At 37.0% G+C, this 24,351-nt stretch overlaps 1 protein-coding gene across 2 annotated transcripts; it reads left to right on the top strand.

The window, feature by feature from the left end:
* The first annotated feature begins 3,371 nt into the window (after positions 1–3,371).
* klhl14 (kelch-like family member 14) lies at positions 3,372–23,883 on the top strand. Of its 2 annotated transcripts, XM_051681935.1 has the most exons (9): positions 3,372–4,462; positions 5,015–5,921; positions 8,828–8,949; positions 15,986–16,075; positions 17,269–17,347; positions 17,554–17,744; positions 18,783–18,941; positions 19,174–19,331; positions 22,659–23,883. In XM_051681935.1, the coding sequence occupies exons 2-9, from the start codon at positions 5,038–5,040 to the stop codon at positions 22,797–22,799; spliced, it is 1,824 nt and encodes a 607-aa protein (XP_051537895.1). In that variant the 5' UTR covers positions 3,372–4,462; positions 5,015–5,037; the 3' UTR covers positions 22,800–23,883. The 2 variants fall into 2 exon arrangements, with proteins under 2 accessions (XP_051537895.1, XP_051537894.1); XM_051681934.1 differs by having other exon boundaries at positions 3,372–5,921.
* The last annotated feature ends 468 nt before the right edge of the window (positions 23,884–24,351 follow it).

The following is a 24,351-nucleotide window of genomic DNA, read 5'->3' as shown; positions in this document are numbered from 1 at the left end:
TTCTAACGTGATGAGGCTCGCTCAACACCCCTCCATAACGTGGCACTAGTGGAGTGCCCCTCCGTCTAAAGTCCGCGGGCCCCCGGGGGCCCCTGTAGTGGTACAGAGCTTAAAGACTCAAAGACGGCCATCTCAAGCTGTATAACAAGTCAACAGAGAATTATCTGATGTCATATCAATTGAGCCCCTTGGTCTTTTCAAGTCACAAGCACAGACTCTTCAATAAGAAGTAGAACTGTCATTGCAGTCTCAGGTACTTAAATAATTCATTACCACCCTGAATAATGATTTGATCCGAAGCATTTCTGTAGGTAAAAAAGTGTTTGTAAAGTTTCAAGGAATAGTTCATCAATAAATTGAAATTGTGTCATCATTTACTTACTTTCATGTCCTTACAAACCTGTATGATGTTATTTTTTCTGTGGGAAACGAAGATTTTCATGCAGCTTTTTTCATACAATGACAGTTCACAGAGTCAGTCAAGCTCCAAAAAATGAATTCTGTGCTATAATCCAAGTCTTGATCTTACATGATCACACGGAAATCGACATGCTGCTTCCGAATGTTCATGTACTCTGAAATCAACCACGTTCCGCTGAATTACTGACAAGCGCCGTTCTTCATTAGACATTTTTGCATCAGTTCAAATGCGTCCACCTTTCCTTCTGGCGCTACTGACAGCATGTTGCGCGAGCAGCCTAGGACACGTGGGTTCTGGTCCTGTGGGAACCAGGAAGTATTTGCATTCACATAAACAATGGTTTCATTTTCGCTCTAAAAATGCATTTTACTTCACAGACGGTTAGGTTTAGGGTTGTTTGGGTTAGGGCTTGTGATTAATAAAACATGCATTCCTGTTGACTGTATTAGATCATTATTACACAACTAAATATACAACTCACTTTTGGCGCCACTCTGTGGAAACTGGAGCTCACATGTGCCTATACGTCCAACAGCACTTCCAGCTTCGTCCACTGGGGGCAGTGATTTAAATGAAACTTTTGACCTACTATTGATGAATTCACAGAGAGGTCAGTCTAATGAGGGTGAGTAAATCATAATGATTTATTTTCATTTTAGGGTGAACTACAGTATTCTTATGAGGTTTCAGTTGGCTAAAACCAAAGACTTAGGGCTGTCATTACCGAACTCGGCCTCTAAAAGGTCAATTTTATTGTACATTTCACATCATAAACACTAAAGACTTGCTTTTACAATATGTAAATTGAACTTGCAAGAGCTACTTATCAGTTTGGATGCCAAAACTGCATTACTGTAACTGTAATTGAGGTCTAAATCTTATGATCTTCTCCAGCCAAGAGCTGATCGCAAAGCTGTAGTTTGTCATTTTGCTTTAACACACTGGTGCCAATACAGGGTAAAGTTCACTAATGCAGTCTGCATTAGGTTTCTTATCATTTAGCCAATGCTAAAAAGTCATACAGTACAATAATTTAAGGTACAGGTCTCCATGACCAATTTGAGGTTATGTACCTTGCTTAAAAACCCATTAGTGGCATCTATCTTGATTGCAGCTAAAGCTTATCCAATGTGTTACCTAGTTAAAGGGATAGTTCACGTAAAAACTAAAATTCAGACATCATTTACTAATCCTGTAATGTCATTCTAAACCCACATGTCTGTTGTTACACAGAATGACAGCCTTAATCACCATTCACGTTCACTGTATAGAAAAAAGATGCAATGAAAGTAAATAGTGACTGAGAGGAGATAATATGAGGACATATACATTATAAATATCAGCAATAAAGCTTGCATTAGTAGCACAGGCAATGCTGTATCTAGCCATATACTGTGCAGAAACAACAAGAAAACTAACAAAAAAGTTTAATCCTTCACTTGATCCATATGCTTTATTTCAAACCTTTTCTTTTAATGGCTTTGCAAGTTTGATGCTGTTTTCCAGATGGCTATGTAGCATTCATAAATCCGTCTTGCATGTCAAGCAACTATGTTATAACACAAAGATTTAGAACCGCTAAACTTACCTGCTACCAAACAGTACATATGTTTGACTAATTGGGCATATACATGAAAATATTGCGTGACTTGTTACAGTATATTCTATATATTCTTTATTTTCTAAACATTTTCCTTTTCCTCATACTGTGCTTTGATATGGAAGGTAGCTACTTAGAAAACAATTTGGCACTTGCAAACTAAGCTGCAAAATTTCTGGCATAACAATGCTATTTTTTTAATATTATTATTATTATTATTTTTTTTTTGTCATTGATCTATAGTAACTAAAACAGCGGGAGACAAGGTCTAGGTTAAAAACAAAGCTTTGCGCTTAAAACATTTTAGAGGAATATTATTATGACAGGTGCAACAATAGCTAATTGTATTTTTGTACCAAACACATTATGTTGTTGTTATGTTATGGGTAAAGTAGCAAAGATAATTGCCTGGTTACACCAAATATTTTCAGCATAGTAATGTGTAGACATCATTTTCTGTTTTGTTTTTGTTTTGTTTTTCCATAGTGTGGTGGCTTTCAGTTAATGCATAAGGCCTTTGTGTTAATACAAATACCACAATCATATACTGTATAGCTGCCACATAACAATAATTGAAGTGTGTGTGGCTTGTGCACATAAATTGGCTGTAATGCAAAGCTAAAATATAGTGTTAGTCTTTGCTAACAGGCAGCTAATACACCAAGCCGCGTTACCGATGTATGTATCACATGAGCTTATAAATCTCATAATGCATTTGGCTCCTTTGGGGCACTTTATCTGCGATGTACAGAGGCAATGTAGATATATAGATCAAGTATATGTGCTTAATCAAGACCGTACACATACAACATCTGCATGATACATGATATGCAACACATCTCACTTTATTAGTAAACAATTTTTGAAATTGATCAACTACACAGAGTTGTAGGTTACTTAATAATAGCAACAAATTAAATGCACATAATTTAATTGAGGCTACTGTGATGCATCTAATTACTACTGATACAGTTAGTGATATGCCTGTGCAACATTCAATATAGTTACTAGAGAACACACAGTACCTGACAGCAACCTATCTGGGACTATTTCCAGTGGGCTACATTTCTCAAAGTGGCTAATACACTTGCATTGCAATTCCATGGAATAATTATGCATGCTTTACGAGCAGTCTATCCAAGTATGCTCACAGTTGCCAGTCATTTTAGCAAGAGGAGAAACTTTACCTTGGGTAAAGATAACATTAAGGCTATTTACGCTTTATATGGCAAGATATGTAAAGCACATATGAATATAGGTTCATATATGGTTTTCACTGATGTAAAAAGTCCCATACTGGTTCATATATGAAACATATATTTAAAAAATACCACAAAATGTGCCAGATATTTTCTCAAATACTACTTGAATATCTACATATACAGTATGCTCAAATATTTAAACTACTATTTTATAAACATGTTCATATGTTGCCATATATCAGATTTCTGTATGGGTTAAAACAGTAAAAAGTCAAAGTTTTTTATTATTATTAATATTATTGAAAAGAAAAGTGCTTTAATAAATAGTGACCATACAAGAGCATCTAATAATTGGTTTGTATGAATACAATAAACATGATAAACATGTATTTTGCCAATTCAGGCACTTTTATAAAAAATAAAAAAAAGTGTGTTGTTCACGACAAGTTTGCCTAAAAGTCCCTTTGCTTCTTTTGAAGGACTAAGCAAAAGGAGAAAAAGATGGGGTTATTTTGTCGATGGAGATTAAGGCAGAGGGGGGCTTTTTGTCATTTGTGCGAGACAAGCCATTCATCCATTCCCCGTTCAGAGCCCCAAAAAAAGGCTGTTCCCAGAAATTAGCAGTTTCAGCTCAGCAGCAAAGGCGTCGGGCTGTGAAGGAACAGAGAAATTGACTAATTAGCAATGCGCACTAAAACTTGACGGTTCTCTCCATAACGCGCACAGAGAAAGGGAGGCAAGACTCGCTTTTTCTCCTCTCCTCTTTTTCCATAGATGTTTGAAATCGCAGTCATTTACGCTCGACAGTTTTTACAATAGCCTTGAGCCATAATTTTGCGAGTCTCTCCAGCATCCATACCCCTGCGCGGTCTCTCTCCACCGGCCATGCGCGTCCGTTTCTCTCCCCGACCGTGGATTTCCTATTACTCTCGTTACGACTCACTGAGCCCCAGGCCCAAGGATAATGATGTGTTGTTTCTTGGTAGCATAATTTGTCACACGTATATTTCTTCTTCTTCTTCTTCTCTTGCAGAAAGCACACAGCTCCTCTCACACTCACACACTCATTTCTTGCTGTTAATTCAAAGGAAACATAAATGATCAGAGGAACAAATGAATGGGAATCAATGATTAGTATTCTGATCCATCGATCATAGACTTTAAAAAAATAGAGGATCGCACATAGAAGAACAAAGAAAGTGCATTGAAGGACTCGAAGCTTTACTTTTCTCAAGTCAGGTAAGTTTTCGGATACCTACTAACATCATTTGGCACGGGTGCGCAGGGTGCGCATATGGTGCGAAAGTTGTTTCTTCTCCGCGATGCGTTCGCGTTATCGCACAAATAGCGTGATAACGCGTTTCTTGTTGGATTGCTGGATTGTGTTGCGTTTCCTCGCATTGCCGACAAAAGCGATGCGCAACCGCACATCAATGTTGATGATGATGATGATGGTTGCGGGAGAAAACTAATTGCTTTTGTATCGCATATCGGGGGAACGTGTACATGTATCTATCCGTTGTGAGGGTGTGTGTGTGTGTGTGTGTGTGTGTGTGTGTTTGTGTGGCCAGATATAACAGTATAGCTAGCACAGATACGAGTTTGTATCCTATATTATGTTTCAATCCGTAGCGTCCACATGAGATGTGCTTAAGCAAATGCCTTTATGATGCAAAATCATCGGATGCATGCATGAGATCCACATGATATATGCATATGCCTTTTTAATGGATATCATCGCATATGGTGAGAAATGCAGTGTGGTGCACCAATGGCATTGTTTACTCATAGGAGGTGTGCGCAGCCCCGGAGTCATGTCCAGATCGGGTGACCGAACCTCCACGTTTGACCCGACTCACAGCGACACTCTGCTGCACGGTCTCAACCTGCTGTGGAGGAAGCAGCTCTTCTGCGATGTGACTCTGACCGCGCAGGGACAGCAGTTCCATTGCCATAAAGCGGTGCTGGCATCCTGCTCGCAGTATTTCAGGTCTCTGTTCTCCACACACATGCTCAACAGAGAAGATGGGCTGGCAGCGAAGGACCAAGGAAGCAGCGGCACCCCATCCTCCTCCCCGGATGACAAGCTCCTTCCCAGCCCGGGCTCCACCACCATCAACAACCTGGTGCTGCAAGGCTGCTCCTCCATCGGTCTGCGGTTGGTGCTGGAGTACCTGTACACCGCCAACGTGACCCTCTCCCTGGACACGGTGGAGGAGGTGCTCTCCGTCAGCAAGATCTTAAACATACCCCAGATCACCAAGCTCAGCGTGCAGTTTCTCAACGACCAGATCTCGGTGCAGAATTACAAGCAGATCTGCAAGATCGCAGCTCTCCACGGACTGGACGAGACCAAGAAGCTCGCCAACAAGTACCTGGTGGAGGACGTTCTCCTCCTGAACTTTGAGGAGATGTGCGCCATGCTGGACGCCCTGCCTCCACCCGTGGAGTCAGAGCTGGCTCTCTTTCAGATGTCGGTGTTGTGGTTGGAGCATGATCGGGAGACCAGGATGCACTACGCTCCAGACTTGATGAAGCGCTTGCGGTTCGCCCTTATCCCGGCCCCAGAGCTGGTGGAGAGGGTGCAGTCGGTGGACTTTATGAGGAATGACCCGGTGTGCCAGAAACTGCTCCTAGATGCCATGAACTACCACCTGATGCCCTTTAGACAGCACTGCAGACAGACCACTGCTAGCAGGTAGAAGCCTCTTCATAACATCTTCTATACAGATATTAGGTCATGTATTACCACTGAATGTCAGTAATGTTGGCAATCCATTATATTTCTTTTATAATTGAGTACTGAGAAGTGTTTTATTGTAAAAATCTATTTTTGAACAGATAAATATTATTCATGGGGAAACAGAAGTGAGATCACGGTTTCATACTTGGAAGATTTAGGCCTATTTAAATATAATATAAGTAAATCCTCGTATTTTCTCAGTTTTGTCTGTTTGTGGACAGACATGATCTGGGAAGAGGGGAGAAAGTAGGGGACTAAGAAAAGTTTTGTCTGTTTTGTTTTTATCTTATTGCTTGTGTCCGATATTCGGGTGTAAATGCCATGCACGTGATCATGCCCAGACACTATTAAGCTACTTTAGGCTTGTGATAGGTGTCATTAAATGTACAGTAGATCATTCTGTTTGCTAAAGACCACAAATGGTACAGTGTCTACATGCTGTATAGTTAACACCGCATTTTGGTAGATTAGCAATGTTTTGCTGGAATATCTGTTCCTTAGTTGTTCAATTTCCAAGCTTTGCCTTATCTGTGGGATCCTCTTTCTACTCCTCGTAGTGTTGTTTCAGGGTTGATTAATTTCAGCACTGTTGCAAGCTTGCATACTGCAGACATTATTGCAGTCTGCAGATGGGATAATTAGCAGGAATAGGTGACAGTGGAAAAAACTGGAATTAGTTGATGGTGAATACGAGAGTTAGAGAATTATCGTTTTCATCATAGATCAGATATTATCATTTTAAATGTCTCTTTTTTATTTTAAAAGGGAAATTAAGATATTTGGAAACTCGCATTGCAAAAGGCAACTATTATTTGCTAATAGAATTAGATTAGCTTTAATTGGCCATGATTTGATCAGCACTTGTCACATCATTGTGTATCAGTTGTTCTGATCTGTTCTGTTTTGCCAGTGTTAATATCATTTCCAGAGCAAAATCCATGAACTTGAAAAGGAATATTAATGAAAAGTAATCAGTTCACAGAATTACTCTACTGGTGTGTCCAGGTACACAACTGATGTTTAACATTGTGTAGTTCCATTTCCCAATACTGGTGTTGTCAAAGAAACACTTTTATTTCCCAGACTGAATCTTTATAGAGCTGAAGTTTTTGAAAATATTAAACTCAGCGGAACTCAGAGACTCAGTGGAAGTTGTCAAGCTTTTAAAACATTTATTAAATTTCACTCTAAGATTTTAACTGGCAAGTCTGACCAGAAGGTCTCTAAACTGATTAGTAATTTTTAACTAGAATTGTATTTAATTAATTTAATTTAATTTAAGATTCATGAATGCAGCAAGTGATTTAAATATATTCAAGCACTATTAGGGTGAATAAAGACATCTCAGGTGATTCAATTGTTGCCTGTTGTCACATGCAAGGCTTTGGCCAATAGGATGAGAACACATAAAGGAAGAAATGAAGCTAGACCTGTCAAGACCTGTTTGTATTTTAACATGGTCTGAATCACAACTTCCACAGCTGCTGATTTTGTCGATATACCAAACATAACAGTTTGTGGAAGAGGGCCTTTACAGATAACATTTAAAGAGTAAATCAACATATGCACAAGTGATATGTAACAATAACAACAAAGAATGCGACCAAATGCAAAAATTCACATTGCAATTTTCACACGACTATGTAAAATAAGTTTTAGAGCTTGTGTTGCCCAACTGAATGTGTAATATATTTATAAATGAACACATGCTTGAAAAATGTGACCAAATGAAAAAATAATTCACAATGTTGCCTTTCCAGTTTAAAGGAATGTTCCGTGTTCAGTACAAGTGAAGTGTAGTCGACAGTATTTGTGGCATAATGATGATTACCACAGAAAATAATTTCAACTCGTCCCTTGTTTATTTAAAAATAAGCAAAAATGGGGTCTGGGTAGCTCAGCGAGTATTGACGCTGACTACCACACCTGGAGTCGCGAGTTCGAATCCAGGGCGTGCTGAGTGACTCCAGCCAGGTCTCCTAAGCAACCAAATTGGCCGGTTGCTAGGGAGGGTAGAGTCACATGGGGTAACCTCCTCGTGGTCGCTATAATGTGTGGTTCTCGCTCTCGTTGGGTCGTGTGGTGAGTTGTGCGTAGATGCCTCGGAGAATAGCATGAGGCCTCCACATGCGCTACATCTCCGCGGTAACGCGCTCAACAAGCCACCCGGACTGAGGCAAGTCACTACGCCACCACGAGGACTTAGTGAGCACATTGGGAATTGGGCATGCCAAATTGGGGAGAAAAGGGGAGAAAATAATAATAATAAAAAAAAAAAAATAAACTAGGGACAAGTCGAAATTATGGTTTGTGGTAATCAACAATATGACACAAATGTTGTCAATTGAGCTCAACATGTACTGAACCCAGAATATTCCTTAAACATTTTTGTGCATGTTTGAGTGTGTTATCAGATAATGTTTCACACTAATAAGCCTCTTAGATCATGTTTTTAATAATTAGTACATTTTACATTAGATACAGTAACCTGTAGCATTGCTATATTGTTCTACAGTATATTTAGTTGATCACTACAACTGTACTGTATATATAGTAGTACTAGAACCAATACAAGACCCTTAAACAGGGCTGTCATCGCAGTGGGAGCTAATTAGTTCTACAACTTAATTAAAATAAACAAATCAGTTGAAGTAATTTCTCATTTTTGCTTGGTTGTGGGGAATGATAGAGTCATACACACAGTAACATTCTCCCATGTTCTTTGCCTGGAACATGCTTTCTAACTCCTTGTCTATGTTTGAACATGTTTTACCTTGTTGTAGCATCTCATTCAATATGTAATCGCTATGCACTAATAGCGGCTAATAGTAGAATTGTTAATGAACCTGTTTTCTACAAAGGATTCGCTCAAACAAACGGATGCTCCTGTTGGTTGGAGGCCTTCCTCCAGGGCCAGACCGCCTCCCCAGTAATCTCGTTCAATACTACGATGACGACAAGAAGACATGGAAGATCCTCACAAGTGAGTACTTCACTATATTCTTCTTGTACAGCCCTTTCTCTTCCATAGGAAGAACCCTTCCTGTGCTCGGTTGTGTTCCATAGCAGAACAGAATAGAGCAAGAGCTTCCTGAGATGCGAGAGGTAATGATGTATCACTATCACTTTTAATGTAACTTTTTAATCAGAGCGTGACTGCCTTCACACCATTGTGGAGCCGTAACGCCTGGATTCGCTTGTGTTTTTTCCCCTCTGTCTTTTTGCATAAGCGTGCCGGCAGGATTAATTTTAATCTAATGATCTTGTGAAGATTCATCATCAGGAGATGACATGTATTCTTATCGAACTGCTTTATTAGGGCAAAACGTTCTCATAAGTGCGTTTGTCTTTGCGAGCAGCAGGGAAGGTTTGTGTGCAGCCAATAATGCTTCATGTGTTTTGGCATGACGAATTAGAATCAGAATTTTTAGAAGGATTGAAATGGTCGCAATAGGGTTCAGTTGTATATGAATCATGAGTAGTGACATCATAATCAGGAAAATCATGGAAAGTTACAGTGTGTCATAATAGTGTAATCTAGAAATGGAATCTATTTGTTTTAGATACAAGTTGAGCTCAATCGACAGCATTTGTGGTATAATGTTGATTACCGCAAAAATAATTTCGACTCATCTCTCCTTTTCTTTAAAAAAAGCAAAAATCTGTGTAACGATGAGGCACTTACAATGGAAGTCAATGGGGCCAATCCATAAACATTAAAATACTCACTGTTTCAAAAGTATAGCCACAAGATGTAAACAATATGTGTGTTAACATGATTTAAGTGTGACAACATTGCTTACTAAACTTTTCTGTTTAAAGTCATATCCAATTTTACAGCTTCGTTGCCATGACGATGTAACGTCAACAACCAATTACTAGAAGTTCATCTGCCTAGAACAGTCCACAGCAAAAATTACGATTTAAACAACTTTACGGCTAACATATTACACAAGTTTTAACAGAAGAATGAATGTAAGTGCTTTTATAAAATTATTAGCTTCACATTTCTGCCTTTGAACCCTCCAAAAATTGGCCCCATTGACTTCCATTGTAAGCGCCTCACTGTAACCTCAATTGTTGCTTTTTTAAAAGAAGGGACGAGTCGAAAAAGATTTTTGTGGTAATCAATATTATGGCACAAATGCTGTCGATTGAGCTTAACTTGAATTTTTATTTAAATTTTTTTGCTCAGAGGTTGCTCTTTCATAGCTCATGGTACTTTTATTGAGTTGTGTCTCATTGAAGTCTAAACTCAGATGTCAGATGTTTTTTTCCCCAAAAATTCCTTTGACACATTTTGAAATACAAAAAGAGTTTAGATCTATAAAACTAATGCATATAGCATAGCTCAGATCATTTGGTTTTAGGAGAATTTGATGGGAAATATTTGAGTAGATAGTGTCCATTGAGATATTAAAGTAATCTATTGTTTTCTTTTTTCTTGTGAGAATGGCTTGCATAGATGAAATGGAGTTCACGTTTATATTTTATATTTTATATTGGATTGTAGATTTTGCCATCTTTGGTAAATCTGAGCACAGTCTGAGACTTTGCTTAGACCTCTTCTGAAACTCTAGAGGAGACGTGAGATTACTGTGGTCTTTTTCTTAGGAAGCAAATAAAATTAAGAAAAAGTCTCCATTAGCTCTCCATTTTATCTTAATGCTGTCTTGTTGAAACAATTTAGATATTAAAGGATCTCATAGGAGATCTCATAAGAGATCTCATGATTTTTCTTTCCTATGGGTTCATTTCATACGCATACTTCCTTCAAATAATTTGTACGTTTGTAAAACCTATCAGAGTCAAAAGTAAAAACCTTATTACATTAAACCTTTTATTTTTCTTTATTTATTATAGTGTGTTTATTTTTAATTAGCCTATAGCCGCTCATTGCTAGAGTTTGCAGTTTTTAGCCAGAAACCGTGTTCAATAGAATGAATAAACTTTTAGAAATAGTTCAGAATCAATCATTTACTGACTGAACATGATTCTTTGTCAGTTGAAATGTTATGTGTATGACAAGCACCAGGTGGCTTGTGGGAGAGAAATAGACTGCTCAGTCAAAATGTACTTGACAATTTGTTCATCTAAATTTAAAAGTTACCAGTTAATGTCTGGCGAAGAACAAACTTTATGAAAATACCATTTTAAAGCCTTATCTGTCTTTTAAAACCATGTCAAATCCTGAGTTAAAGGAACAGTTCACCTTAAAATGAAAATTCTCTCCTCATTTACTCACCCTCCTCATGCAAGCCCAGATGTGTATGACTTTCTTTCTTCTGCTGAACACAAATGAAGATTTTTAGAAAAATATCTCTGCTTTGTTGGTCCATTCAATGCAAGGGAATGGTGGCCAGAACTTTGAAGCTCAAAAAAAGCAATCAAAGGCAGCATAAAAGTAATCCATATGACTCCAGTGGTTAAATCTATATCTTTAGAAGCTATATGATAAGTGTGGGTGACAAACAGATCAATAATTAAGTCCTTTTTTACTATAAATCTCCACTTTCACTTTCACTTTCAATTCCATATTTTTTGTTTTTGGCGAGTCTCATTCTCTGTGCATATCGGCACCTACTGGGCAGGGAGGAGAATTTATAGTAAAAAAGGACTTTATTGATCTGTTTCTCACCCACACCTATCATATCGCTTCTGAAAGTATGGATTTAACTACTGGAGTTGCAAGGATTACTTTTATGCTGCCTTTATATGCTTTTTGGAGCTTCAAAGTTCTGCCCACCATTCATTTGCATTTTATGGACCTACAGAGCTGAAATATTCTTCTAAAACTCTTTGTTTGTGTTCAGCAGAAGACAGAAAGTCATACACATCTGGGATGGCATGAGGGTGAGTAAATGATTAGAGAATGTTCCTTTTTGGTTGAACTATCCCTTTAAGTCTATTTAGCTTAATACAAAATACAAAAAAGTTTTTTGATTCAGCAAAGAGCTAAGACAAAGTGTTGATTCTAGTTTCTGTTTCTTTCTAAGGCTAAACAAGGACATAAACAAGAGTGCAGTCGTTTGGTTTCAATGCTATAAAAATGTGTTCAGTCAACCAACGACTGCATCACTGAGGTTTGAGACCTACAAAGACACCTTGCACTGCAAAACCTGCGTGCAAGCCTTTGCCAGCAACCATAGCATGCATTAATGAATTACATCTGGATCTATATAACTTACACTCATAAGGTCATAGTGTAATGTCCTTTATTTCTGCCTCAGACGTCGAGTCTCAAATGGCCCATAGCCAAGCGAAGCGACCAAACTGCAAAATCATCCTGTGAGCACACCAGCAGCCCCTTGATGTCGTTTGGGGTGTGCAGGTTATTAACATTCAATCATAACTTTGCAATGAGCCGAAACCCAAAAGGTGGGGAAACGGCGACTGATTAAAACCTTCATCAGCACTATTTAGGATGGTTTACATGACTGCACCTCTCCTCTTCTCTGCCTTTCTGCACAATGGAGAGACTGCCACCTAGTGCACCCACAGCTGCCACAAAAATGAGATGGTACAAAACAGACCTGACATTTTTTGGTTTGTGACTTCTGTCTTTGAGTTGTGGTTGTGACTATTCCATATTATACATTAAGTTTTATATTCACTTTATTAGCTAAGACAGAGACCCTTAAAGGCATAATTCACCCAAAAATGAGATTTAAATTTGTTATGTAGATAGGTGTAAAATAGATCAGCAATTAACATCCGCAAAATGTGAATGACTTGACCAGGTTTGGATTATTATCTATGTACTTTCAGGTTTAAAATCTAATGGTAACACTTTACTATAAGGTTCCATTTGTTAACATTATTTAATGCATTAGGTATCGTGAACAAACAATTATCCATATATTTATTTATATATGTTAATGTTAGATAATAAAAATACTGTTGTTCATTGTTAGTTCACATTAGTTCATAGTGTATTAACTAATGTTAACAAATACAACTTTTAATTAAAAAAATGTATTACTATATGTTGAAATTAACATTATGCTTAACAAGTATTGTTCATTGTTAGTTCATGCTAACTAATGTTGTTAACTAATTTTAACAAATTGAAACATATTTTAAAGTGTTACAAAACAATAAAAATATTCCAAAACTTTGTTTAGTACTAATATGATTTCAGTCACTATGATCTGTTACCCTGTGACAGGGGCGTAGATCCTAGGGGGGATGGGGGAGGTAACCCCATCACGCTGCAACCCCCCCACCCCCCACCCCCCACCCCAATGTTGAAGCCACATCTACGCCCTTGCCCTGTTATTTGATACAGCCCCTTTACTAAGCTGAATTTCAGTAGATTTGTGCTTTTCAAAAAAAAGTCTTCAGCATTATATGACATCACATTTGACAGTCTACATATCAGTCAATTTAGCGATATGTTTTTCATGCATTTTTTAAATTGTGTAGATCAGGCTTTTAAAACAATAACAAGGCCTAGATCATGACCTCGTGATTATTTGAAAAATCTTGCAACAATCACCAATCATCTTTTACACTGTGTCTATTGGAACATGAGATGCCGAATCATTCGCTCAGTGACAGTAAGATCTCTGTCAGTCAGTCAGGTTTTGTGTGCAGCGAGACAGTGGAGTTGGGATGGAGCCGTTACAATCCAGATCCATCCTCAATGGAAAGGCCCCGGTGCGTCACTCACACACTGGAGTTATAGATTGCGGTGGAAGAGGCCAATCGGAAAAAAGCAAGATTCAAGGCTGTCTAATTTTACAGCAACTGTGATCCATCAGGCAGCAGAGATGTGACAGAGGGAATGAATGATGCAAGCAGACAGGTGGCTCTTAGCGTACGACTGATTTACGCTGCTCAGGCTCCGGACGGAGATTTATGGAGTGAACATGATGGTGTTCATTATGACTGCCACCTATGACCATTTCTCTCTATTTCAACTGGGGGTCACTTTTGCAGGAGGTAAAGAATTAGAGGAGATGGAGACAAGAAGGAATACTGCTGGAACGCGGACTGTTTATCAAAGATCTCCTGCAAACCTGCACCAGGGACTGTGTATACTACAGAGGGAACACTGGAAGTGTTAAAAGAAGGAAATGCTGTTTAAAGGAATATTCCGGGTTCAATAAAATTTAAGCTCAATCGTCAGCATTTGCGGCATATTGCTGATTACCACAAAACATAATTTTGACTTGTACCTCCTTTTCTTTAAAAATAGCAAAAATCTGTGTTCCAGTGAGGCACTTACAATGGAAGTGAATGGGGCCAAGCCGTAAACATTAAAATACTCATTGTTTCAAAAGAATATCCACAAGACGTAAACAATATGCGTGTTAAATTGATTTTAGTGTGATAAAATAGTTTATTAACCTTTTCTGTGTAAAGTTATAGCCAATTTTACAACTTCATTGCCATGATGATGTAATGTCAACAAACCTTAAAACGATTGTAAAAACATTGATTTAAACAACTTTACAGCTCAAATAATACACTTGTTTTAACAGAATAATTAATGCGTGTTTTTATAAGATTATAAGCTTCACATTTCTGCTTTTAAACCCTCCAAAAATTGGCCCCATTCACTTCCATTGTAAGTGCCTCACTGTAACCTCCATTTTTGCTTTTTTTAAAGAAAAGTAGAAACAAGTCGAAATTAATTTTTGTGGTAATCAATATTATGCCACAAATGCTGTCAATTGAGCTTAACTTGTATTGAACCCGGAATATTCCTTAAATGGGTTTCCTGGTGATTTTACAAAGTCAGATGTTTGTTTGATGAACGATTCTTTTTCTTTTTTTCCTCCCCTTTTCTCCCCAATTTGGAATGCCCAAATCCCAGTGTGCTCTAAGTCCTCATGGTGGCGTAGTGACTCTCAGTTGCCTCCGCATCTGAGACCGTCAATCTGCCTCACGCTATTCTCCGCAGCATCCACGCACAACTCACCACATGCCCCACCGAGAGCGAGAACCACATTATAGCGACCACGAGAAGGTTACCCCATGTGACTCTACCCTCCCTAGCAACCAGGCCAATTTGGTTGCTTAGGAGACCTGGCTGGAGTCACTCAGCACGCCCTGGATTCAAACTCGTGACTCCAGGGGTGGTACTCAGCGTCAATACTCGCTGAGCTACCCAGGCCCCTGATGAACGATTCTTAAAATATTGAAAATGTTGTTCTTTTGACGGCAAAATATGTTTTTTAATGGCCGATGCTGATATTTAAAAAGCAGGGAGGTCAATATGTATTGCACAGCACTCTGGAATGCTTGATTCTGATTGGTCAATTGTGACATTCTGCAGTCAAATATTTTTGTGTAATGACCACAAAACTGCATAATTGTCCCATGCAGATTATTTCATGCATAGCTGTGCCTGTATGTTTATCTGTGTGCGTATTATTCACTTATTAACTTAATTATTATTAATACTTTATGTCTATTTATTTATTTGTAAGTACCTGTGTAATAAGTGGGATAAATAACAGTCAGCTGGTTATTAACTATTATATATATATACGTGCAATATCAAATGAACTGAAAACTGCGATAAAAGGTGCTGTAAGTGATTTTTTAAATGAAATGACATGCAGAAAACATCCCTTTTAGCTGTCAGATATCACTCAAATAGGTGCCATGAAATAGCACACCTGTCTCTGAGACAGTGGGGGAAAAAAATGTATCCTTTGTTTAGCCAATCAGAAGACTTTCTGCACTTTCTGCCTGTCAGTCCTTCTGCGTGTTCACAGGACAGAAAGCTAAGAGCATCTGTTTGAACCCTAGAATGCTATAATGTCATAGTACCCATACAAGGTCAGTGTAACTGTTCAAGTTTGCTGACTTCTGATTATCTTACCTTGAAACTGAAACTAGAGGAAGCAACCACTTTTGTTATTTGGCCGAACAGGCACGATTATCGTCTGAATAGATATCAGAACTGAACGATAATGGTTAAGCACTATTCATAACAATAATTTTCTTATTGTCAGAGTGAACAATACTGGGGCATTAGACTCATCAGTTTTGTCTCTGTGTTGTAGTAATGCCGTATAACAGCGCCCATCACTGTGTGGTCGAAGTGGAAAACTTCCTTCTTCTACTTGGAGGAGAAGACCAGTGGAACCCTAATGGTAAAAACATGAATAAATATAATGTCTCTTAATGTCCCAGTCATGAGCTGATCTGTGATATGCATTATGCAACAGTTTTGAATTCATTATCATTTATTAAAAGAATAGTTAACCCAAAAACAAAATAATAATAAAAATAAATTGTCATCATTTACACACCCTTATGTCATTCCAAACCCACATAAATTATTTTCTTCAGTGGGACACAAAAGGTGAATTTTTGAGAAATAAATTGACCATTATTTTATATTTAATGAAAGTGAATCCCCAGGGACTGGGACTGTCAAGCTCCAAAATAACAAAAATGTCCCATGAAAGTATCATAAAAGCAGTCCATATGACACTATATTCCAACAGACTGAAATTTAAGTCGTATGGCTTCAGAAGGCTTGGAATATAGTCACATAAACTACTTTTATGATGCTTTTAATGTGCTTTTTTGTCCTTTTAGAGCTTGACAGCCCCATTACCCATTCACTTTCTTTATATTTATAAGAGTGGCTATGATATTCTTCGAAAAAAGATGGGGTGAGTAAATTATGACAGACCTTTCATTTTTGGGTAAACTATTATTTTAAAAGAATATTCCGGGTTCAATACAAGTTAAGCTTAAACGACAGCATTTGTGGCATGTTGATTACCACAAAAAATAAGTTCGACTTGTACCTACTTTTATTTAAAAAAAATAAATAAAAATAAAAAATAATAATAATCGTGGTTACAGTGAGGCACTTACAATGGAAGTCAATCGGGCCAGTATTCGGAGGGTTTAAAGGCAGAAATGTGAAGCTTACAATTTTATAAAAGCACTTAAATTAATTCTTCTATTAAAACTCATGTATTATTTGAGCTATAAAATTTTACAGTCGTTTTTAGAGTTTTAGGGTTTGTTTACATTACATTAGTTGTTAAATTGGCTATAACTTAACACAGAAAAGGTTAGTAAGCGATTTTATCAAACTAAAATCATGTTGACACACATATTGTTTACGTCTTGTGGCTATACTTTTGAAACTGAGCATTTAACATTCATGGATTGGCCCCATTCACTTCCATTGTAAGATGTCAATTGAGCTTAACTTGTATTGAACCTGGAATATTCCTTTAAATGTTCTTCATTGTCATGAAATCACCAATTTTTTTATGCTGTCTGTTAAAACAACGAGATAATGCTTAAATACACATCTTTGCAGGCAAGCACAGCACTAATTTTGTAAGTCGGTATGATCCAAGATTCAATAGCTGGATACAACTACCACCCATGCAGGAAAGGTATGATGCAATCTGTCACTTAAAATTATTTATTTTTCATAAAATAATAAGAGCTCTTCATAACATAACCTGAAAATATGACTATAATTATTTCTTAAGCCTACATGATGAATTCGCTCCTGGCTGCTGTGGGGAATATTTGCTGGAAACAGCCTCTACATTGACTGATTCTAAGAGGAGATCTGTTCATCTTGTCTTTGTTTCAGGAGAGCGAGTTTCTTCGCATGCTGCCTGGATAAGCACTTGTATGTTGTTGGGGGAAGGAACGAGACAGGTTATCTGTCTAGCGTTGAAGCCTACAACCTTGAGACAAACGAATGGAATTACGTTTCGTCTCTTCCTCAGCCGCTGGCTGCACATGCAGGGGCCGTGCACAATGGGAAAATATACATCTCAGGTTTGTCTATAGACCTCATCAAAACATGAATTAGTCAAAGTGTCTGGGACTTCACTAACAGGTGACATTAAAGTGATGAAGTCTAAAATGGTTTGACAATAAATGTCCACTTACAGCAAAGTTGAACAAAGTCCAAATACAGTTAAACCTGTTTTAGTGGTATTTTGAACAGACTAAACACACTGTGAATTCGGCAACAGTAGGTCGAAAGTTTTGTTGCTGAAATCAGTCTGTGCTTACCGGTATTCAAATCACTGCCCCCAGTGGCCGAAGCTGGAAGTGGCGTTGAACGTATGCACATGTGTGAGCTCTCCACTTCACAGAGTGGTGCCAAAAGCAAGTTGTATTTTTAGTTATAGCTAAAGGATGTAAAACAGCCCACAGAAATGTATAAATATTAACTCTACCCACTAACCCAAACCTAACCATCAGTAGAGTACAAATTTAATTTTGGAGGGAAAATGCAACCTCTGCAGTCTACTTCCTGGTTCCTACGGCACCAGAATCTTTCTCAGTAGCGCTAGAGAAAAATGTGCGCATGCTTGAACTGATGCAAAAATGTCTGATAGGAGATGCCGCTTGTCAGTAATTTTGGAAGCAACATGTTTATTTCATGTGTGATTATGTTGTTTTGAATATTCAATGAGAAAAAAATTTAGGGTGGGACTTGAGAATGAGAATTGATCATGAAAAGTGCCTCTATATTGACAGCTGTTTGAAAAAAAGGGCATGGTGACATTAGCCAAAAAATATATTATTTTCAGAGGTTGAGCAAGTTATATTTTTATGAATGTTAACAAAGATAAACATTTTGTTTGTTCTTTGGAATAATGTACTCAAATGAATCGTGCACAATAGGCCAAGAACATATTAATAAAGTAGGGTCATTTTTTATTTCATGTTGAATTTATATTAATGAGACAAAGTTTATGTTTTAAATGGTTAGGAAAAAATGCCCCTGAAAATCAAATCCAAGGGGCAAATGTTGACCCTTAGTGTAAAACTTAATTTCTGACACTAGCATTTTGAATGTTTCAGGTGGGGTTCACAATGGAGAATATGTGTCTTGGCTTTACTGCTACGACCCCGTGATGGACGTATGGGCTCGAAAACAGGACATGAACACTAAGCGAGCCATACACGCCCTCGCAGGCATGAATGACCGCCTCTATGCTATTGGCGGCAACCACTTAAAAGGTAATTTCTATAGTCGTAACTCAAATCTCAGTTGTACGGACAGCTCTTACAGTGTATACAACCGTAATCAATATAGTTCTTGTACTGTATATTAAATACATTGTTAAATTGAATGATTAGATACAAAGGTTGCTAAAGTAACACTTTGCTAACTTACAGCCCTCCTCAAAGTACTTTCGAGCTTGCCATATACACTTGGAGTTTTCAATGGACTGTTTTTCCACTTATGTAGGATTCTCTCATCTGGATGTAATGCTGGTTGAATGCTACGACCCTAAAGCAGATCAGTGGAACATTCTGCAAACGCCCATCTTAGAGGGACGCAGCGGACCTGGATGTGCTGTTCTTGATGACAGTATTTACCTAGTGGGGGGCTACAGTTGGAGCATGGTAAACACATCTCATATTTAAAATCCATATTTGTCTGTGCATTTATGTACCGTACATTTTGCCTTGTGGTGCATTTTTGGGCTGCCCCTTGCAATTTTTCAACTCAAATTTAAAAGCTCACCATTCACACATACTGTGGACTAATTGCAAAAAATTTGTCTCATTTTTCAGAAAACAATCAAACAAATAATAATAAAAAAAGACTCTAATTATTCAAAAAAAAAAAAAAAAAAAAAATGTATGTCCTTAATTTTAAACATGTAATTCTCGTTATGTTCACTCTATCTTCTGTTAAAAAAGTCTTAATTTATTCCACTAGATTGCTGCAAGTAGAAGGAAAATAATTTTTCTTCTATCATATTTCATCACAATATACAGATGTAGGTGGCGCTCTAATGCATTTTAGCCCTCTCAGATGTGCTCGTTCATAGTCATTCAGTCTGATTTTCAGTTCATTCACAACCCCCATTGTTTCATCAAAAATCTCGGCCTCTGAATGGACTAGAAGCTCAATAGAAAGCTGAGATTCTCCCCTTTACAATGATATATAATATTTTATCATTAATAGTTTATAACATATATTTACGATGATTTGTTCTGCATGCTTTTCCTGCTGGATGGCATATTTTGTTCTGGACATCTAAGGTATAACATTGGATTATTCACCTAAGCAAGTTCACAGACAAGTAAAAAATGGCTTATTTTGTAGAAAACTGCCTAAATTATAAGCAAAGATTTTGGCTACTTGGGGCTTACAGCTGCTTGATTGGCACATAAAAGAGACATTTCTATTTGATGTCTACATATTGATAAATCATATTTCACTTTGTGATTGTTTTAAAATCTGTTGAACTGTGGTATTAGGGCAATAAAATAAACTATACAGTCACATTCCTGAGAATATGAGCATTCATTTGATATATAACTTGTCAATTTAAGTGTGTAACGGGGTTTACAGGACAGGCAAGGAGCAGGCGGGAACCGGCAGAACAGTCAACATAATTTTAATGACATAACTGCACTTAAACAAACATAAACACATAGACACACACAGCGGCCGCGTGTGTCTCTCTCTCTCTTTCTTGAACTGGTGCCTCTGGCTCGTCTTTATCCCCCTCTCAGCTGATTAGGACAATTCAGCGCCGGGCGTGCGTCCTCACGACCCGGCCACACCCTCCTCCTCTTCACAAAGTGCTACGTGAAAGACTTTTATATGCATATTAATATGTCTACCACATTAACTATAGGTGGCGCAAATTTGCAACGCAGATGTTTTTAGCCCTTATTTTGTTATTTTATGTAACATAAGTGCAAAATTTATGGTATTCTATGAAATTTTCATATTATAAGCTTTGAAATGATACCCCATAAGCCTGACTTATGTATCTAGGGACTTCAACGTTTTAAGCGTAAACTTATTTCGCGATATAGTGTCCCCCTATGGACACACCGGCGTTTTAAAATAATCCTAAATGCATTCAAAAAGAAAAAACACAACAGGGTCATTTATTACATTCCCAATAAGACAGAATTTAAAGGTTAAGTTTGTCATTTTTTCATTGTGTGGGGCCATTTACAATGAACGTGTCTTTGCGCTGAAAAAAAACCTTGATCCAGCACCACTTACGCAGGTGTCTTGAGATGCATTTTTTAATAGTTGAAGTTCTTTTTAACTTGATACAGTGTCTAAGAAATGCGGCGCTCCTAAATGAAATGATGAAAAAATAGACATGGCGCAACGGTCAAAGACATCCAGCTTGCGTATATGTTTACATGAAAACAATTGAAAAAACAGCACGGACGGACACAAACACGTTCAGTTTGAACGGCCCCATAAAATACTTTATTCTTTATTCATAAAATACTGCACCTTTAAAGAATACAATATCTCAATACAATACAAGTTGGGATCTGATAAAGATTACATCATATCCAATAGGATTTAAGATCCTACTGGATATACTAAAATTCCCACAGGGTTTTTTTAATTAGTGTTGTCTAAGACCAAAATACATGTTTTAAAACCCCTTAAACACTATGAACCCACCGGGTCCAAAGGGGGGCGCTATATCGCGAAATAAGTTTATGCTTAAAATGTTAAAGTCCCTGTATATATAAGTCAGGCATATGAGGTATCTTTTGAAAGCTTAGAATCTGAACTTTTCAGAGATATCACTTCTGCATTTATCTTACATAAAATAACAAAATAAGGCCTCAAACATTCACGTCACAAATTAGCGCCCCCTAGAGGTAATAGGGTAAAAATATTTATTTGAAAATAAAAGTCTTTCACAAATGGACAAGTCATATATCATATGAAAGCTCTCATTCTCAGGAATATGACTATACAGTTTATTTTGTTGATCTAACACCACTGTTCAAAAGATTTTCAAAAGAATCACAAAATGAAATAAGATTTCTGTAAGTCATCAAATACAAACGTCTCTTTTATGCCCCGATCACTGATGCTGTAAGCCCCAAGTACCCAAAAACGTTACATCTGCGTTTACCTTAGGCAGTTTTCTAAACAATGAGCCATTTTTTACTTGTCTGTGAGCTTGCTTGCCTGAATAATCTAATGTTATATCTTAGATGTCCATAACAAAATATGCCATCCAGCAGGAAAAGCATGCTAAACAAATCATCAGAAAAATATGTTTTCGACTATTGATGATAAAATGTTATATATCATCAAAAAGTGGTCTCAGCTTTCTAATGACACTTAGATTGAGCTTCTAGTCCACTCAGAGGCTAAGATATACAATGAAACAGTGAGAGTGATGCATGAACTGAAATTTAGACTGAATGTCTATGGACGAGCACATCTGTGAAGGCTAAAATCAATTAGAGCGCCACCTACATTTCAGATCTGTATACTGTGATAGAATGTGATGGAGAAAGAATAATTTTTTCTCGTGCTTTCTGCCACCTAGTAGAATGAAATAAGACTTTTCAAAGTGAAGTAGAGTGAATAGAACCAGAATTACATGTTTACAAAATTAGGACAAAAAAAGAAACAAAAAAAACAACAACAAAAGAAAACAATTATTTATCATAAGATTATAAACACATACAATATTATTTATGAATAATTGGAGTCTTTTTTGTTGTTGTTGTTGCATTTAGTCCACAGTGTATGTATTTAGTATGTGTGAATGGTGAGCTTTTAAATTTGAGTGTGAAAAATTGTGGTCAGCAGCCCAAAAATGCACCAGAGTTTAAGGTGTTAAATCATTTTGATGTCTTGATGTCAAAATGTCTTGAGGTTTGCTCAGGTATTGAATGAAATATTGTAGACAGGGACTCATCAAAAACTCTCTCTTTCAGGGGGCGTACAAGTCATCCACCATTTGTTACAGTCCAGAGAAAGGCACTTGGACAGAAATGGAAGGAGAGGTGGCAGAACCTTTAGCTGGGCCGGCTTGTTCCACGGTCATACTGCCAGCCTGTTTACCATTTAACAAATAACTGTATAGAACGGCAAAGAATGCAGCCAAGTAGAAGAAAACACCACTGGGATGGAAAGTCCATTGCTAAAGATAAATGAATGAGAGGACTCTCTCTGAGAAACGCCTGTAGCTTTTGAACAGGAGGTGATGAGGTGTACAGATTATTATTTTTTTACTGGTCTGACAAGAGCACTTTGTTTCTTTCATACCTAAAAGTTTAAAATTGATGTAAATCATCAACTTTACGTATTTGATGCTCACGTGTGTTGACATTCAACTGCTCATACTCTATACAATTTTTATCGTAAATGTTTTTGCTTAACTTGACATTGGCACGTATACTTTTTCCAAATCGATATACAGTAACTTCCGTACGTACTTTGTATTTTGTGGAAACTGGCGATGAAAAAGAAAATGTTGATTTGGGTTGACAAAGGACCATTCATGTTTTTCTGAGCAAAAATCACAATTCTGTGTACAATGTAGAATAGATATCAACTATTTAATATAAATCACACCATGTCTGCTTGTTAGATATTGCCGCTGAACTTAAGTGGCACATTGTTATTTGTACAGATGAGAGGAGATTAAATGTCAATTATTAAAAAAGAAAAAACAAATCATGTCAGAGAACACCGACACAACGTTGATTGATTATTGGTTGAACAATCATTCTATTATTTACTTAGCCATGTAGTATATATATGCATGGCGTGGAGTGGAAAGCTTATTGTATTATACTGTGGATACATAATTGCTTTGTTTATGTTGTTTACTTGTTCATATCTCACAGTGCCTATGTTTAGCACTAGGTTGCTCTATTTCATAAAATGTCCCATTATAACAGCCTTACTAAAATCAGCCATTTTAAACCGAGTCATATTAATTATTGGACTGATTGGTTTCTCCGAGGCGTGATAAGAAATCGGAATATGTTGCACTGATATTTCTCGGCCCTTTTGATGAGGAAAGGGACTGTTTTTTTTTGTTTTTTTTTTCATTCTTGTAAATAATTGCTTGCAGTGGAACATTTTGTGCTCATAGGATTTATTCTCAAATCCTGTTATGTTCTTCATATTTTATTCTATGAAAATAAAACTGAATTTCTGGATCAATAATGTATCTGTCTGAGCTTAACCCACAATATCTCTATTAATGTTACATTTTTAGATACACTTTATGTGCAGATGTCTGGAGTATTACAGCTGCACCATTAGAATTATTTCTTCCTTACTTTACCACAATGTAGTATGTCCGATTGCATTTGATTAAATATATTATTTATGTATTATTTATAAATTATATATATATATATATATATATATATATATATATATATATATATATATATATATATATATAAATAATACATAAATAATATATTTAATCAAATGCAATCGGACATACTACATTGTGTAGTATACGCCAGTGTGTATATATATATATATATATATATATATATATATATATATATATATATATATATACACACTGGCGGCCAAAAGTTTGGAATAATGTACAGATTTTGCTCTAATGGAAAGAAATTGGTAGTTTTTTGTTTTTTTGTTTTT

This window comes from Myxocyprinus asiaticus, chromosome 41 (genome assembly GCF_019703515.2).
Source record: "Myxocyprinus asiaticus isolate MX2 ecotype Aquarium Trade chromosome 41, UBuf_Myxa_2, whole genome shotgun sequence".
In the NCBI taxonomy this organism is placed as follows: domain Eukaryota; kingdom Metazoa; phylum Chordata; class Actinopteri; order Cypriniformes; family Catostomidae; genus Myxocyprinus; species Myxocyprinus asiaticus.
Note: the sequence above shows the minus strand (reverse complement) of the source record. Positions and strands in the feature narration are given on the sequence as shown.

Coding starts and splice junctions, on each gene's coding strand:
- klhl14 (XM_051681934.1), top strand. CDS start 4,912: ATGCATGAGATCCACATGATATATGCATATGCCTTTTTAATGGATATC. Junction 8,950..15,985: donor GACATGGAAGATCCTCACAA/GTGAGTACTTCA, acceptor TCTGTGTTGTAG/TAATGCCGTATAACAGCGCC. Junction 16,076..17,268: donor AGACCAGTGGAACCCTAATG/GTAAAAACATGA, acceptor ACATCTTTGCAG/GCAAGCACAGCACTAATTTT.